The 18,394-nt window shown below is 42.7% G+C and overlaps 1 protein-coding gene across 2 annotated transcripts; it reads left to right on the top strand.

Moving 5' to 3' along the window:
* Window positions 1-3,025: 3,025 nt before the first annotated feature.
* Window positions 3,026-11,967, top strand: LOC110482153 (glutathione S-transferase 3). Of its 2 annotated transcripts, XM_021551139.4 has the most exons (8): window positions 3,026-3,147; window positions 4,919-5,014; window positions 5,483-5,589; window positions 7,322-7,373; window positions 8,114-8,246; window positions 9,385-9,526; window positions 10,518-10,649; window positions 11,210-11,967. In XM_021551139.4, exons 3-8 carry the CDS (start codon window positions 5,503-5,505, stop codon window positions 11,351-11,353), a joined length of 690 nt encoding a protein of 229 aa, XP_021406814.2. In that variant the 5' UTR covers window positions 3,026-3,147; window positions 4,919-5,014; window positions 5,483-5,502; the 3' UTR covers window positions 11,354-11,967. The 2 variants fall into 2 exon arrangements, with proteins under 2 accessions (XP_021406814.2, XP_021406813.2); XM_021551138.3 differs by lacking the exon at window positions 4,919-5,014.
* The last annotated feature ends 6,427 nt before the right edge of the window (window positions 11,968-18,394 follow it).

The following is an 18,394-nucleotide window of genomic DNA, read 5'->3' as shown; positions in this document are numbered from 1 at the left end:
CTGTACCCTAGGGTAGGCTGCTGGCTCAGTGCTGCAGGCGGACCCACAGGGTGCACTGGTCACTGTTTGCTTTTATGAGCTCAGCCCACAGTGAGACAGTACCAGATAAAGCAAAAGTGTGCATGAAACTTACACATGCCAAAGACATCTTCTGTATCCTGCTGCCCTGTTATCTGAGCATAGCAAGTACTAACTCCAAACCATACCTAACTGTTTCCACAGCAGTGATGCTAATGCTTAGCAGTAAAGCAAAGCAGCCATTTGATTTCTAAAGTGCACACTGACGGGTGTCAGTGGGTAGGTGGAAAGCAAAATATGTATATTCGTGATAGAACTGGAAAGATACTGGTTCTCTTGGAAATAAATACCTGTATTTATGTCTATGTATAATTTAATATATTTTATCACCGGGTGATTTGTCTTAAGAATAAACACCCTGAACCTCTGCCAGTATCCCTAGGCCTAAGCAGGCTATTTAAGTAGTCTGGTTTGTACACTTAGTTCCTACGAGTGGAAGGACACAAGTCATGAGAACAGGCAGCTGAGGCTTGGATTCATCATACCTAAGTGTGAGCTCCTGTGTTGGGAGGTGACTCACTTCTGGTGAGTGAGAACCATGTCAAAAGAATTCTGTCTCATTTGAGAGCATACTAACATTCTGGAGATACCCGAGTCTCTCCACTAAGGAGGGGGACAGCTCTGTGATATTTAAGTAACACAGGATGAATCTGAATCTGGCCTGTAAATCTCTGAACCTTTATCAGACTGCCAGTGCTTCTTTTGACTATAGCATTCAGACTTTAATCTGTTCAGTCAAGAGATTAGAAAAGTAAGTTCTATTTAAATTTTTTTTTTTTTTTTAAGCTCCTGTTTTCCTAAATTAGCCTTTTATTTTTGAGGAAAAAACTAATAATCTTGACATTGAGAATCGCAGCTAGTTTTAACTTAGTGAAACAGAAAATTAGCTAGATGTCATGGCTGTATCTTTTACTCAAGCACCTTCTTACTGAAGCTGGAAAAGTTCTTTTTGAGCAGGACGGAACTGAGTTTATGTATTTTACTGTGCTGTCTCTGTGCAATACAGATATGGACAAGATGGAGGTCTTTATATACTGAAATCTGGACAAGCAGCATATCTGAGAATTTATTATATGTAACCTACTACTTTACACTTTAATATTTAGCAGCATCTTTGTGGAAAATGTTTTTAGAATTGTAGTGTTTACATTTTCTCAGGCTTAGGCATAACATGTAATAATAAAGGAGTCTGACAGTGGATTTATTTACCCCTGTAATCCAGATTTTCCAAAAAGTAGTGTAAAAGTGCCATGATGTTAACAAAAAGAAAAAAAAAAAAAAAAAAAAAGGCAAAAATATCCATTCCCATCGTGTTCCTGTATCTGATATGGCTGTTGATATGAGCAGGATGTTCCATAATGTGAGGAGGAAAACATGTACTGAAAGACAATTTTAGAACTTAATATGGAAGGGAGGTGTGGAATTGTCAGAGATGTGGAGGAATAATGGTTCTTGTTTATTCAGTGTTTTTGTTCAGAAACATTCTAAATGTTTTATTCCTTGTGTGTTAAATGTCCTGCCCAGAATAAAGTTATCTTTGAGGAAGCACTGACTGACTTACTCTTTTACTCAGTTTTTAATGAAAGCACTTTAGTTTGCCTTTTAGTTTGGTTGGGATTTTTTAATTTGGGTTAATTTTTTTTTTTTAAACAAGCCGTCTTGGAGGGGCACTACACATTCAGTGGGCACGTGGTTTGAGTCTAAGCATGTAATTTCTGCAATATGCTGTAAGTTCCCTGTAAAACAGATTGCTTAGTCTGCTTCTCTGAAACTACCTGCAAGACTGAATTATAATATGTATAACACTTCAGGAGGAGAGGCAGCTGAACTAGATTGTTGTGGGTCCCTTTCCAAGGGAAAGTATTCTGTTCTGTTCCTGTTCTATTGTTCTGTGTCTTGTGTCACTTCTATAGCCTTCTCCCCTGACTTTCAAGGCAGTAGAAGCTGAAAACAGTTTATACGTTATAAGGCCAGCCCTTTTGTTAGCTGTTTAAGTGCCCTGAGAAGCATTTTACCTCGTGGGGGGGGGGAAGGGGGAGTGTCATGGGAGTAGCTCACGATTTTTAGGTGGGTGTGGGATTGGAAGAACCGATAAAGTGAAATAAAAGACACAAGTTGCATACACGCGCGCTGACTGCACGAATGTGAATATAAAGCACAAAACAATGGCAGACTGCCCCATGCAGCGCCTCACTTGGATGTGTCTGCAGTCTTGGAAGCTTGACTACCCTACGTTCTCCTACAAATGGACCTTGAGCTTGTTTGGAGGTTCTAGCAGGGGAGCGCAGCTACCGTATACCCTTGACCGATGAACGGTACCGTCTCTATCGGGGAGGTCGTCCTCTTCGACCGAGCGCGCAGCTTCGGGAGGGACGCACATGGAGCGTTGAGGGAGGAAGGGGACACCCGCCTAGCCAGCCAGATCAGCCGAATCAACCCTGGCGATCAATGGGGTGACAGATGTCGCAGCCAGATCGCCCTCACATCCAGACAATGCGTGCTCCCAAGAACGTATTTATAGCTCAATACTGCGGATTCCTTAATGTCACGGCTTGTGAAAATGCCTGAAAAACCAGTGGCACAGGGCATGGAATCATCACTTTGCAGCGACAAAACCACCCGAGAGAAACCGGTTCTTAACCCAGTTAAAAAATTTTAGCGAAATTCTCTGGGGTGAATTGTCTCTCCAGAAGGCTTTGCGAAACTTGCAAATTTACGGCTTCCCATTGGCGGCTGCTGCGCTCGCCGCCGTCCCGTGGCCTGGGCGGGAGGGCTGCGGGCGGGGCTGAGGGCGGGGCTGATCGCGGCTGCGGCTGATCGCGGCTGCGGGCGGGGCTGAGGGCTGCGGGCGGGGCTGAGGGCTGCGGCTGATCGCGGCTCCGGGCGGGGCTGAGGGCTGCGGGCGGGGCTGAGGGCTGCGGCTGATCGCGGCTCCGGGCGGGGCTGCAGGCTGCGGCTGGTCGCGGCTGCAGGCTGCGGCTGATCGCGGCTCCGGGCGGGCCGGCGGCAGTGCTCTGCGCTGGGGCGTTGCGTGCTGCTCTCGGCATCGCCGCTGAACCCTCCGTGTGTGTGAGTAGTGTGGGCCCCTCGGATTTCTCTCTTCCTGCTCCCCCCGCCAAGCGGTGCTCGGGTGGGGCGCGGAGCCGGGAGTCCGTGGCGGGCTCAGGCCTGAGCCGTGGCTCCGCTACCGCGGACGGGCTCCCCGTGTCCCCGCTCGTCATCCCGTGCCTGCCGAGGGCTGTCCCGGGAGCGGCGGGAGCTGATGGCCGCGGGGGGGCTGCCTGTCACAGGCTGAGCGCGGGACGTGCCCCGGGCCGGTGCTGAGTGGAGTGGAAGCGCTGCTGGGCTGCTGAATGCAGGCGGGGAAATCGGGCCCCGGAGTCCTGGACCTGCGGGACGTGCGAAGCACAGCTGCTCTCCGGCCCTCTTCACCCATGTTCTTCACCCATGTTCTTCTGCTCCGTGTTCTCCTTGCGCGGGAGCGATCGCTTCTGGCCCTGATATTCATGTTCCCCCATTCCCCCGTTAGCCCAGATGGCCTTCACAAATCACAGCAAGGGAGCAGATTCTTCGCCAAGTCCTTCTTCCTGTTGAGCTGTCGGGCTGAGGGGGATGGACAACAACCTACCCGTAATTCCAGCTCCTGGCTGCAGATTGCCACTTTATCTCTTTCTGATGAAGGGCAGAGAAGGGAGAAACTCTTTGCCCATCACGAGTGCTCTTTCCATCAGATTTTAGTTCACAAGTTGGACTTTCTCTTTCAGTATGGCATAGCGTTACGGATCAGTTCTAGGGACCTGGAACGCTACAGCTCATTTCAAAGTTTGTTGATCTCCTGGTATTTAAAAACATATTACTTATAAAGTATTACAAAAGAAGCAGCCACCATGCCTTTACCTTCCTTTTCCTGTGCTGCATTGAGGCGTGTTAGGCATCAGTGACTTGCTTATGTCCTGTGACCTGTTCACTGGCCTGTTAAGAGCAGGTCTCCAGAAGTAGCACTGAGGACGAGTGACTCTTCTGTTTCTTTAGTTTTTTAAACTACAAGGTAAAAATCACCTTTGGCTTTTTTCTCCTTTCTCTGTGAATGTAGCTATATCACAAGTAGCTCCTGTTTCATTCTGTTCTTTTGTATAGTTCACAGTGATACTTTTCTAATTCACTGCTATATTTATCAGTGGCAGAGATAGTACTTGTCAGTGTTTTAGTTCCCTGTGACTTACCTAAGAGCAATCAGAGGCCCCTGAGCAGGTGGGGGTGGAATAGCCTGGTTTATTTGAATTCCCGTGGCCTGATACAGTCTCATATTTTGTGTTCTCTTTTCATGCCTGTTGGCTAACAAGCAGATCACTTTGTGCGTGCTCAAGGTCTTTTTTCTCTCTGCTTATGAAGGAGCTCTTGGAACTTTGGAAACTGAAGGTTACTGTTTACATGCCAAGAGCCTCTTTTACAGAATTACTTCAACTGTGGGTTGAAGTGACAATAAATCACATTACAGAGGGAAAACAGCTCTCAGTTGCAGCAAGGACTTGCTATAAGGGTATTCTGCATGTGAAGTGCCAGTATGATTAAATTTGATTGCTCTCTTGGCTTATGGCTCTACAGTGGAATCCAGTTCCTGCTGAGGCCTAAACAGTAGTCTATTCAAAAAATAACAATTAATAGCCTCATTTATGAAGGCATTAAAGAACTAAAATGCTGCTTGCAAAGCAGCATTAGATAATCTGAAAAGTCCATAAACTTTTGCATAGCAACAGGGTTTATTAATAGAACTGTAGCCTGTAGAAGGACAAGTAGTGCAACACTCTGAAACTCTGTATTTTAATCTGGATTATTACAGAAGAAACAGGCCATTCTGAAGTTTCTACTGATCCTCATATTGCGATATTTTCGAAGTTTCTACTGATTGCTGGATCACCACAGCTAGAAAAAAAAAGTGAGAGGCTTAAAAGTACATTCCTATTCTTCACCTAAATGTGTATAATTAATGTTCAGATACTTTTGGCATTCCTGGATACAAGGTCTGCTAGTTTTGGAAACTTCATTTACTGCCTCTTCTGTTTGATCAAACTTGGCTGTTAGTGGTGTCTGTGTAACTTCAGTGCTAAAACTTATATTTTCTAGAATTTTTAAGGTTTTTCTTTGTGGTGATTTTTTTTTTCTGTTATGTCCTCCTTAGCAACTTGATGCTTACTTTTGCTGAATTTCATGGGAATGAAAAGTCTATGAAATAGTTTGACTTGATTGTGCAGCAAGAAAATGAAATCAGTTTAGTTATTTGCTAAAATATTTTGTCAAAAATTGACTTAAATTTTTGTTCTGTGAGTGACCTGTGAACCATTATTCCAGCTGCCATCAGATTTTTGTATCATTATTAACTTACTATCTCTCATAACTCTTTCAGGTAACAGAAAGTTTGAAGTCATGTCTGCAAAACCAAAACTTTACTACTTTGATGGAAGAGGCAAGATGGAATCGATTCGTTGGTTGTTGGCTGCAGCTGGGGTCGAGGTTTGTTTTAGAGCTTTTAACCTCTAGCTGCACATTGGTAAGCTTGTCTTTGAGGCAGATCACATGTTATTAGTCAAAAAAGAAAAGGCATCCCAAGATGCAGTAGTAAATTAACTTGGCTATTCAGTGTAGTTACTTTTACTTACACAAAAGCATGGCTTCAAGTTACATGTTTTCTGAGCAATGACACTATAAGCAGTGACACTTGCTTAACGTAATCCGTAATTAAGCACTTGATTACTGAGCCAGAGCTGCTGAGCTCAAAGCTGTGTTCCTCGCATAACAAGTGTTATCTGTGCCTGGTAAAACAGCCATTTACTTTCTCTAGTCTTCCTGTTTTCAGTTGAATGCTCACACAGATATTTTTGTTTTATTTTTCACTTCACTGGCTGCATCCTCCATAATAAGAGGTAAGCTTTCATCATTTAGATGAAATTTAGCAGGGTGAAGAGAGCAAATGGACCCACATATGTAGGGAAATTAGAAATCTCTAAATACTTGGGTAAAACAGAGAAGGAAGACACCACTTTAATTTTTTCTAATGGTATATGATTTATTTATTCATTTGCTGGCCATCTTGGTGGTAAACTGGTAATACAGTTTCAGGACACAAAGGACTAGTATTTGCTCTGAGTGTCCTCTTTCACACAGTAAGCTGTTACAGTACATAGAGTTACTTGTGTACTGAGCCAAGTTTTTTAAAAAGACCACCAATCTTTTTTTGAAGGCCTTGCAGAAGACAGAACTGTCTGCTTCCCTCCATCATTTGTTCCTATGTTTTAAGTCCCTCTTCTTGATAAGTACCAATTAATACTTTTTTTTTCCTTGGAATATTTTTTTTTCAGCTTCTCATCAACAGAAACCTGGTTTCTGAATTTTAGGCTGTGATCACACTTGCTATGGTTGAACATTGGCAGTGTGTTAATGTGCCTGATCTTCTGGGGTTTCTCTAGTATAGCAAATCTTAATTACTAACATGAGTGGCATACATGTTATGAGAGAGGCTGAATGAGCAAGGCATTAGGGATTGGTAACATCAACCATTTTCTAGTCTCCATGCTGTGCACATGATCACAGACATGTATGGCACATGCAAACACATACATGTAGATATCTAACTTTGGGGTCCTAATCTTGAACTCGGTTTCTCCATAAGTAACACTGATTGGACCAGCCATCCTCAACCATATTGAGTACAACTACATCCATCTGATCACCTGCAATTCTGTATCTTTTTGTTTCTCATCTTGTGAATATTTAATCTTCAGGTGTCTGAAACATGTATCTGTATCAAACTTCTGCAGGGTTTGGTACTTGTACACTATTTTGTAAAATCTTTAACTTCCGAAGAATTTGTTCCTGTCTAGCTCCCAAATCAAAATATCACACAGCAGATTTTTTCCACATTCTAGAAAGCATCTTAAGGACAGCCTAGAATGTATTGTTGATTGTTACACATTACATTGCCTGTTGAATACCAAAAAAACCATCCTCACTCTAGTTCTTATTGCCTGTTAGTCTGCTAGGGTTTTCCTTAGCAGCATTTATCAAGTGTGACACTCCAGAAGATACTGCCAGCACTTCTGTCCTTGGTGTGTTCTCCCTTAGAGTCATACTGAAATGAAAAGAACCATGATGTATATTTTTTTTTCCTTTTATGGTGCTTTAAAAGCTTATCTCTTCCAGAAATGTGAAAAGCTTCTTTCTTCTCTTCCTCACTCTCTTTTGTCAGTTTGAAGAAGAGTTTTTGGAAACCCGAGACCAGTATGAGAAACTCCTGCAAAGTGAGTCCATGTGAAACCACAAGAAAAGTGTAACCAGACGTAGAGAAGATGTGTGAAGTCTTTGAAGACTCTGTGTCCTTCTTTCCACACAGAAGAGTAAAGCTGAGAGCTGTGGGCAGCTGCAGAGGCTGGGTTTTCCACATGTAGACAGATGAAACTGCAAACTGAATGTCTTTCCAACCTGGAGGGTTTGCCAGGCCTCTGGATTCTTCTGTTCTCCATTTGTCTATGCATTCCACCTGGTCTCACAGACTTAACCATGGACTTCAGTAACCAGAAAATATGTATCCCAACATTTCATGTTATGTTCTGATATACCCTAAAGATTGGTCATAAGAGAGAAATCTGTCAATACAACACTTGCTTCAAATAGTGTTTGAATAATGGAACAGAATTTTTTTACATTGTTTGCAACTAGACACTTTTTACTCAGTTGAGATGTTTAGTGTGATTGTCTCCACTGCATTTCAATTTCATTTCAAAATCTGCTGTACACAGGCCTGACTGAAACGTCGGTGAAATTTTTTTAAAGGAAGGATGGTAACCCACAATAATTGTTTTTCAGTTTAATTTGTCTGCAGCTCTGTAATTTATTTTTTGCATGGAAGAAGACCAGTTTAATACAATGACTACCCACAGCAAGCTCACCATAAAAGCAATGTTCCTCTGCCTCTGAAGACAGCAGGAAATCTGACATGGAGTTATTAGATCAGTCAAATAATGTGTGTCTGTCCTTTTAGGTGGATCCCTGCTGTTTCAGCAGGTGCCCATGGTGGAGATGGATGGGATGAGGATGGTGCAGACCAGAGCCATCCTCAGCTACCTTGCAGCAAAGTACAACCTCTATGGGAAGGACCTGAAGGAAAGAGCCTTGTATGTAACAGTATTATTCTTCTTGAATTTAGTATAGTAGTTCAGATACATCTAGAAGTAATTGCATAATTGCACACACACCTGTACACAATCACCTGTGGGCCTCAGTGATAATCAACTTGCAGTGAGCTTGAGAAGGCACAGTTAGATTCAAGTGAACTGATTTGTTCTCAGTTACTTTTCACATAAAAGTATATGAGTCATGGGTTTGTTGTGCCTTACTGAAAGATTAATACAGACTGACACAGGTATTCAATAGGTGACTGGCATGTAGATGCTGAACTACTTTTGCAACCAGAAAACTCTGGAAAGAAATGCTTAGTTTCTAACTTTTGGCTGCAAAATAATAGCTGTCATTGACATTATCTTTGGTTACATGATGTCCCACTGCACTGTAAAAAGTGTGTGGTTTAGATCTTTGGAAGCTGGGGAAAGAATAGCTAAAAGCTGTTGAAAAACTATTGGTTTCATGTACAATAACATACATGTGAAAATACATCTTGATGTTGTGTCTGTGAAGAAAAAAAAGTATGATGGGGCTGTCTCAGTATGTAGCATTTTAAATGTCCATCTACAGTACAAAACCTGCTCTGATAGCTCTGGAAAAGGGACAATCCAAAGAACTGCTGTACTGATTATTTAGCTGGATGAAGAAACTGGTATGCTACAGACTTCCAACCGCATTATTTATCTATTTGGCACTACTTGGACTTTGGATGAAATTCTGAAGGTGGGATACATCCAAACAATTAAGTCAGTTGGGAATTACTCCTTGTTGTGCTGTGTGTTTCTTTGGTAATTTTGATCTGTAACACCAAAGGTACACACTTAATCTCTGTGCAATCCTGTTTAAACCTGTACAATGAAGCAAGTAAAGACCCAAAATACACTACAAATAAGACTCCCACTGTGACATTTTCTTTTAATTGCAGAAATCATTTCCATGAGGGGATGTGTTTGAGATTGCTTAAAAAAGCATTTCTCAGATCACACTGCAGCCTGGAAAGGAGTGGAGGGGGGAAAAGCACCATGACAAGGGGATGGGAAATTCAATGTTTGCTATCCTAAAACAAATATAAAGTGATTCAGCTTGTGAAGGTGCCTTCTATTTAATGTTTTTGTTTGCTTTGGTTTTAAGGATTGATATGTATGTTGGAGGAACTGATGACCTTATGGGCTTCATTTTGATGTTCCCTTTCTTATCAGCAGAGGATAAAGAGAAACAACGTGCATTAATAGTTGAAAAGGCAACAAGCAGGTATTTCCCAGTGTATGAGAAGGTATGGAGGAGGATCATTTTCTTTCCTGATTCTGGAGGGATAACAATGGGAACACTTGGTATTTCACTACAACCAGAAGCAGAAGTGTCAGTGCAGTACTTTACACCAGAACATCTATTCTGTCTGTTGGCTGGAGGGGGGTCAGAGCAGTATCAGATACGTTGGGGTGGGTCAACCCAGGAGACCTTCAATGCATTTTTTTCCTCATGTTCAGATGAGGAAGGGAGTGATAAAGCAGCTTTGATAGACTTCTGGTACCCAGCCAGGCTCAATCTGACCACAGTAATTTGCATTGCAAAAGTAGTGCTAATTGTCTTCTTTGTTTAGCATTTCAAATACATCTCAGTTGGGTTTTTGTAAACACAGTAATACACAACTATCACTGCTGACTTCTAGCCATACTGGAATCTTGGTGTTTCTCTAACTGATAATTTGAGAGATAGGATCCAAGAGGTACTCTCAGTGGAAATTAATATGCATGAACAGGATGATCTAGCAGGAATAGCTTCTCTCCATTTTAAAGACCAAAGAGAAAAGTTTTTCACTTTGCAAGGTCTCCTATAGGTGGTTGCCAAGGTTGCATTCTGCCCTATATTCCACTTGTATCTTAGCCCTAATGCTTTAGGCTGATCATCCTTTTATACTCTCTATTTTCCCATTGAAGCTGTAAAAACGTATTGAAAAATTCCAGATAAATTAGACTTGAAAGATGTGAATACCAAGAAGGTATCTAACCCTATAGTCTAGAACACAGGGTTACCTAGAGCTATAGGAAGAAAGGACTGGTAAGAAAAAACCTGGGATTCTAGATTTTTGCTGTAAAATGATCAGCGACTGCTGGCACATCCCCTTTTCCCCCTGTTGGCTGCATGGGAGAGAAGGGTGAAAAGAAGACAGTAGTGTTGCCAAAGAAGGCATGCCTATGAGTTTTGAAAACATGAATCTCAGCTGCATATCCACACCTGAGTGTTTTCATCTATGGTATTTCTAGGTTTTGAAAGACCATGGGCAAGACTTCCTTGTTGGCAACAATTTTAGCTGGGCTGATGTTCATCTTCTTGAAGCCATTTTAATGGTAGAAGAGAAGAAGTCAGATGTGCTGTCGGGCTTTCCTCAGTTACAGGTACCTTGCACTAATAAGTTGCTCACATGGCTGTAAATGTTATAAATAGTATTTCAGTCTAGTCTGTGTAAATAATTCCAAAAAACATTTGTTACTTTTTCACTATAGTCTTGCTTTTCCTATTTTGGGAAGAGTTTTGTAAAATGTTTCATCTAGAGAAACTGTTATTTTCTGGAGTAACCCCCCCCCCCCCCCCCTCCGTACACATCTCAAGAAATGCACCTTCCCTTTTTTTGAACTCTCACCAGTTCTGTGATACTGCTAAGTGGAAGATACTTTCTGGATCAGAAGAATGATCTAAGTAATGTACATATTGGAAGCCACAGATAATTTAACACTTCATGCCCTATCAATGCAAGACAGATGGCTCATTTTTTACTGTGGAAAATAAAAGGGTTGAAGTGAGTGGGAGTAAAATTCATCCACACTTAAAACCATATTTCCTGTCTTGTTTCCACATACAGCTTGTTAAAGGATGTTACACAAATCAGTAAAATAGGGTTTTTTCTTGTGCTACTTTCTGTTCTTTAAATACCATGTACTTGCTGTTTGCCTTTTAGGCATTTAAAGCAAGGATAAGCAGCATCCCCACAATCAAGAAATTTCTTGAGCCAGGAAGCCAGAGGAAACCTATTCCTGATGATAAATATGTGGAGACTGTCAGGAGAGTTCTCCGCATGTATTACAATATAAAAGCAAATTAGCTTGCCTGGTTGCAGGCTGTAAGAGAACTGCCAGACTGCACACGGCCAATTACACCGTGAAGGAAGGCAAAGGGGTGTTCCAGAGGTGTTTCAATGGGCAAGAGGTCGTGCCCTCACACAAAATAAAGTAGGCAGGTATCTTTTATAACACTTCAGTACTAGCCTATTTTCTCCTTCGTTCATCTTGAGATTTCTTCTGGTAATTCTAAGCAAGTGAAATAGCAGCAAGTACACTGCCTTCCTAGAGACTTTGTGGAAGAGCAAAGGGAAATGTGAGTTGCTGACTGATAGCTTCAGTATGTCATGCTATTTCTGAGGACTTTTTTCTAGATCCAGATCAGATATTTATATGATGATTGCTTCCAAAGTAGGCCTTTATTCTTCTATAATATCCCTGTTGGCAAATGAAACAAGTGGTTTTTAAAGAATGTAGGAATGAGGTCTTTCTTTTACAGTTCTACTGGACATCAGTGACTTGTCTAAATGTCAACACTGTGCCTTTATAACTAAGCTGCACTTCTATTACCGAATTAGGAAATAAACTGACAAATGTTTTTGTTTAACTGCTGTATCTAGAGAACCTGCACTAATCAAATAAACTTTTTATATAGTCACATTGTCCCGTTGTCTTGTGAATGAAAGCTGGGGCTTGCAAACATAATTTTTACTTTTCTTGGAGGATAAATTCTTTATATTTGATATGAGGAGGGTCATTGTTAACCCACATGCCTCATGGAAAGGTATATTTTGTTTGTGTTTATGAACAAGAGGATGGAGATGTGAAGAAGAGGTAGTAAACCATCATACAAACCTGATATAGCTCCTACCTAGTACCAACCAAACTCAAAATGTTTCTTTTCCTCTTTTTTTTAACTTCATGGTTTCCACAGAAAACTAGACAAAGGAATTTAAAATTGTTTTAATCACTTCAAAAATGGCATTTAGGTTAGGAAAAGCTGCTCTGCAGGATGTTACCTTGGTGTTTCATACTTGTTATTTATAGTTGTACATTAATGACATAGTTTACAGGAAGACTTGTGCTCAATCTCTAAAGGCCCTGTTTTATTCCTGTGTTAGCTGTGGGTTGAGAAATAAGATGCTGCTTGACACTGGGATGTAGTAAGTACACTCATCTGATATCTGATTAACAAATTGCCCACTTTGGGAGCTTGTCAGACTCCCCAGCTTCAGCATGATTGAAGTTTTCAGTGCTACAAACACTTTGCCCTCATTACCAGATATACAAAGTTTGTATAGGCCTACAGTAATTTATCAGCTAATGTATTGTCAATTGTAATTACACTTCAATCCTTGTTTTAAACTCAGATTATTTTATTAGAAAAGTTTGGAAAATGCTGTAGTTGTTGATCATAATTCCTTTGCTAAGTGAACTTTTTTCCACAAAATTGTAAAAGTTGTAAAAGTGTAATGCTGTTCAAGAGTTCCACAAGCAAAGATGCAGCAGATGTAGGAGGTGCCAGTACTTGGTGATCAGCCTAACAGCTGATGGTTATTCCTATTAGTAAATAGAGTGGTACAGCAGCAATGAATGAGTAGAACAGCAGCTGGTACTGAAGCCTTGTCATCAACACTGTGTTTGGGACAGTGTTAACTTCAGCATAGCTCAAGAGTGATTGTATGGCCTGAATGACACTTAAACAGCATTTGGTGCACTCTTGCAGCACATTTTTGAGTTTAATTTCATCCAGAAAGAATCCAGTTTGTACACTCCAAGATCACACTGTGATGGGAGCCAAAGCACAGTTAAGGAATTAATTTTTAAAACATCCTCCTGTTCCAGGCCACTAATGTAGACATACCCTGTAAGGCTCTAGGTCTGGTCCAGGTGATGGTTCATTTCCTGATATTTCAGTAAATTGTTGATAAGAACTTCCAATTTTGTTCCATTACTTTTTTACTTATCTTCTTGGTTTATTTTGACATGAAAAAAAAAACCTGAAAGTGTTTATACATACATGTTTTGACTTCTTCATACAAAATCTACAGCCATGTTTTCTTATGCAGGGCTACATGGTGTGACATAGTGCTCTGGGTTAACTCTGATAACCTTATTTTGATATTCCCATGCAAGTTTGTCAATTTACTTTCTAACCTGTAAAGAGCACCAGATTTACAGACTGTTACTGCAGATCTGAGGAATGGCTGAGGGAGCTGGGGTTGTTTAGCCTGGGGAAAAGGAGACTTAGAGGCAACTATCACTCTCTACAACTCCCTGAAAGGTGGTTGTAGTCAGATGGGGTTGGTCTCATTCACCAGGCAGCAACTGACAGAACGAGAGGACACAGTCTCAAGCTGCATCAAAGGAAATATAGGTTCGATATTAGGAAAAAATTTTTCACAGAAAGAGTGAAGAGTACTGGAATGGTCTGCCCGAGGAGGTGGTGGAGTCACCATCCCTGGATGTGCTTAAAAAAAAGACTGGATGTGGCACTCAGTGCTGTGGTTTAGTTGAGGTCGGACTCAATGACCTTGAAGGTCTCTTCCAACATTGTGATTCTGTGAGCTTCTATATTCTGGGCAAAGTAGGGATGAAATCAGCTCAAATCTAAGTGTTTGACAGAGTATCTTTTTTTTTACTGAGCAACCTTGAGTCCTGGTAAGCACTCTAGGAATAATTATTTAGGGTATTAGCTGATTTCAGTAGTGCTTTTACAACAAATGAGAGCTCTTCAGTTCTGTTACCAGCTTTCAAGACAATAGTAAACAAGTGAAATGTACAGATGTTTGTTGCTGTTTCTATGTCTCTCAATTTATAGCTGATACTTTTTCAAGTCTCCTGCGTGCTTCTTATGCTACAACTTCTCACCTGACTATAGCAACACGAACCAAAATAAGGCAAAATGCCAAATTCAGGGAAAACTAGCAAGGTTGACTGGAGGATTCCTAACACTGCTCTTAGCAGGCACTTGGCAGATATTTCTATGTTTAGTATCACTTGCCAGTTGCCAAAATAGACTTGATTTGGGGAAAATTTCTTTATTACCAATTAATATAGTTGGTGAGAAAGAAAAAAGTTGGAACACCTTCCTCCCACTCCTTTTCTTCCCAGACTCCCTCCCCCATTACCGACTCCTCTGCCTTCTCCCCTTCTCTTCGTGTGTTCGCAAGGCACTTTGTCCATTGTTTTTCCCTGACACTCTGCTGTGCCGTGTTTTGCCGCTTGTTAAACTCATTCCCCACCGGCCCGGCCGTGGCTCAGCCGCACCCTGCGGTGAGCGGCTGGGTCCCCCTGGAACCGGCTGGGTCCCGCTGGAACCGGCTGTGTCCCGCTGGAACCGGCTGTGTCCCCCTGGAACCGGCTGTGTCCCGCTGGAACCGGCTGTGTCCCGCTGGAACCGGCTGTGTCCCCCTGGAACCGGCTGTGTCCCCCTGGAACTGGCTGTGTCCCCCTGGAGCCGGCTGGGTCCCGCTGGAACCGGCTGTGTCCCGCTGGAACCGGCTGTGTCCCCCTGGAACCGGCTGTGTCCCGCTGGAACCGGCTGTGTCCCGCTGGAACCGGCTGTGTCCCGCTGGAACCGGCTGTGTCCCCCTGGAACCGGCTGTGTCCCCCTGGAACTGGCTGTGTCCCCCTGGAGCCGGCTGGGTCCCGCTGGAACCGGCTGTGTCCCGCTGGAACCGGCTGTGTCCCCCTGGAACCGGCTGTGTCCCGCTGGAACCGGCTGTGTCCCGCTGGAACCGGCTGTGTCCCCCTGGAACCGGCTGGGTCCCGCTGGAACCGGCTGGGTCCCGCTGGAACCGGCTGTGTCCCCCTGGAACCGGCTGTGTCCTGCTGGAACCGGCTGTGTCCCCCTGGAACCGGCTGTGTCCTGCTGGAACCGGCTGTGTCCCGCTGGAACTCCCCCCAGGGAGCCGCCGCTGCAGCCAATGCCCCGTAGAGCCGTGCCTGCATTGACACGCTGCTCTCTCCGCGGGTTTCCACGCGGGTCGCAGGGATCACTGGACCTGCCTGTGCTGGCCACACCTCTGAGGTCCAAGAGGGTTCGCGTTCCAGAGGCGTGCAGGACGTGGACACCGGGACGCCTGGACACTGCTGGTGCAGAGGAGCTCGCAGGAGGCTGCACTCGGAACCCAGCCTTGCTCCTAGGAAAGGCTATTTTATTTGCTGCTGGGCAAAAAATTGAGTCGTAGGCAGCTCCTCGGCGTGTCCCCGGGTTCCTTTTCCTCTGGGCATGGAATTAGCCTGACATTACTTTTCCTGCCCCCAGGTGGGGCCCTGCGCTTTCCACAGGGGCCCGCGGTGGGTCTGGCTGGAGCGAGGCGATGCATCCCTCGCCATCCTCAGCCACAGAGCCCCAAAAGCACACCCGCCCTGGGACGGAGCTGAGGGACAGACCCTGGTGCAGCAACTTCAAACCCCTAAGCACCAGAATCTCGGTTTTAACATGTGACTACTTTTGGAGTCAGTGGAACAAATAATATTATCAGAATACAATTCATCTGTAAGGTATGGTTAACCTCTGAGCACGTAAGTGGAAGCATGTCTGCAAGCCACCTTGGAGCGTAGGGCAGAGAAAAGGATATATACAAACATTTCCAGCAGCTCCTTCCAGGCTTTGTTTCAGTGCAGATACCTGTTGGAATTTCTCGTGCTGCAACCTGTGCCTGTTGTCTGTTCTACTTTCACTATGGTTCTCTGAGGAGAACCTGGTCCTTGCCCCTCAGCAACTACATATTAGGTAGGTGAAGAGAGAAACCAGATCCTTGGCCCTTCACTATTTCACATTTTTATCAAAGGGCTAAAAGAAAAATTAGCACATTTCATAGCAGATAAAGTGATAACAGGGAGGAAAGTTGAAACTCAGTGATCTGAATCAGTATTCCAAACATAGGAATTAATAAACTAGAGGCACTTAGTCTAGTTGAATGCACTTTGCCTAAATTCCCACTGATGTGAGAAGCAGGAACTAGGAGGAGGTGGAGCTAAAGAACACGATAGATAATCAGCCATATGCCAGCTCCCAGCGTGCCACTGACATCTGAAAATGCTAATGTGACCTTGGTGTATAGTGGAAATTTTCAAATAGTGTCATTGTATGTCTGACTCTGACACTGACCTAAGAGCTACCTATCTGTAGGCATCACTTAATCCTAGTGCAGACCAGGGGACAATTTTCTAGTTGTGCTGCAGATTTGTGTTACTTATCCTACAAGCACTACTTTTCATTTCAGACCAATTTAAACACTGCAGCTGTACCATTAAATCTCGCACCTTTAAACATCATCCAAGAGAAGATGGAATGGAATGTTAGCCTTTTTGGCAAGAGAAAGGGAGCTTTACCTCATCATTCAGCCTCAGATGCCAGAGCTTAGTACATACAACCCCAGCCCTGCCAGCCTACTTGGATAGCCATTAGTTAAAGCAGAGAATATCCTTCCACTCGCTCTTTCAAGGACATAGTTCTTGTTTAGCTTAGATCTTACTTAACTCTTATTTATCTACATTCTTATTTAAGGACATAGATCTTATTTCATTCTTGCTATTATTCAACAGATATTTTGCTGCAGAACGTTAGTCAAGGGGTGATCTGGGACACAACTCTTCTGGATTCCTTTGAAAACTTGATTTGAACAATTATTTCTGAGAAGTTTCAGAATGGGTTGCACAGAGACAGCTTTGAAATAAGCAGGGTAACTCTGACACTTTTCAGAGCATCTTGTTCTACGTTCTCCCAAAGTAAGCCGACACAACAAAACAGCTGTGACAGGAGTGTTTGTGCCTTAATTAAACAGGCACACTATTTTTCTAATGCCATGGTGCTTTTTTGCTAGTAGTAACAGGTGCTAAAATGAAGTGTAGGGCTGAGGCTGGAGAACGTGTTATCTCCAGGACATGGGGGTCATTTTTACCCTACAAGACACCGAGTAAGACTTCAGTAGTTGGATAGTGTCCTGGCTCCCCTTGAAGCAAGAGGGACGCCACTTCAAAACTGACAACTGAACTGCAAAGGTTTGGGCCCCAAAGATTTTTGTGTCTTTTCTGCTCATTCCAGTATAGAAGATTAGGAATCTCCAGTTTCAGCAGTGAAACATATCCCCATCAACGCTTTTCTAATGTGAGTGTACATCCTGTATTTTATTTTTAAAACTTTATTACCTTCTGTATAAAGACTACAGGTAGTTTCAGCATGGTTCTTAAGCACACCCAAGGCATTTTTCAATATTGGTGCTATGGTAAGGACAGTTCAGGTCTCTGTGTACATCCATTCAGTTTAACCTCTCAGCATTCAGGCTGATGAAAAGAGGCCTGTTTATGTGTAAGGGAGCTGCTGCCTTTGTGAACTGGGTGCTGAGGTCTATAGTCCTGCTAACCAGCTGGGCAAGATGAACCAGATTCCTATTCCATTGTCAAACTTGCATTGAGAACTTCCCCTTGAGAACAAGAGAACAAAAGCATATGAAGGTTTATATCTGACCCAATGCACTTATTTTTCCCTTCACTTTTTATGTATCTTGTACCATATCACCAATTTCTTCTGATACTTTTTTCATTTGTAGCTTTTATGGAAATATAACAACAGTTCTACATGTGTAACCTACGGAACTGACTAAGGATGCAGAAATAAACCTGAAATAAAGGTTTAGATTGTTAATAACTTAACTGCTTCTGTTCTCGAGCAAAACTCAGAAAAGTCATTAGGTTTTTAATTCCTGTAAATATTTTTCCTCTTGAATCAAGATGGTTATAATCTTTCCTATCTGTCAAACTTCTGTGCACAGAAGTCCAGCAACTGATGGAAACTGTCCTGATATTAGAAGAGAAAGTGCTCTCCATTCTCTCCAAGTTTCCTTTTCTGCTGGAAATTAAATCAAAGAGTTATGCACACATACTCATTTCAAGTTTTGGGGAAGACAGAACGCTTGGCAGTTTCTTGTACTCTTACCGAATGCAGATGTAATCAAGAGAGAATCAGGAAATACAACCAACAGAGTAAAATACAAATAATACAAAAGGAAGAAAACAGAGCTGAGAAATGCATGTAAAAAGTGAATTACAAATCAATTAGTTACAAAAATTATTAG

Source organism: Lonchura striata, chromosome 3 (genome assembly GCF_050655825.1).
Source record: "Lonchura striata isolate lonStrDom1 chromosome 3, ASM5065582v1, whole genome shotgun sequence".
NCBI lineage: Eukaryota > Metazoa > Chordata > Aves > Passeriformes > Estrildidae > Lonchura > Lonchura striata.
This window is presented reverse-complemented; position numbering and strand designations above follow the sequence as displayed.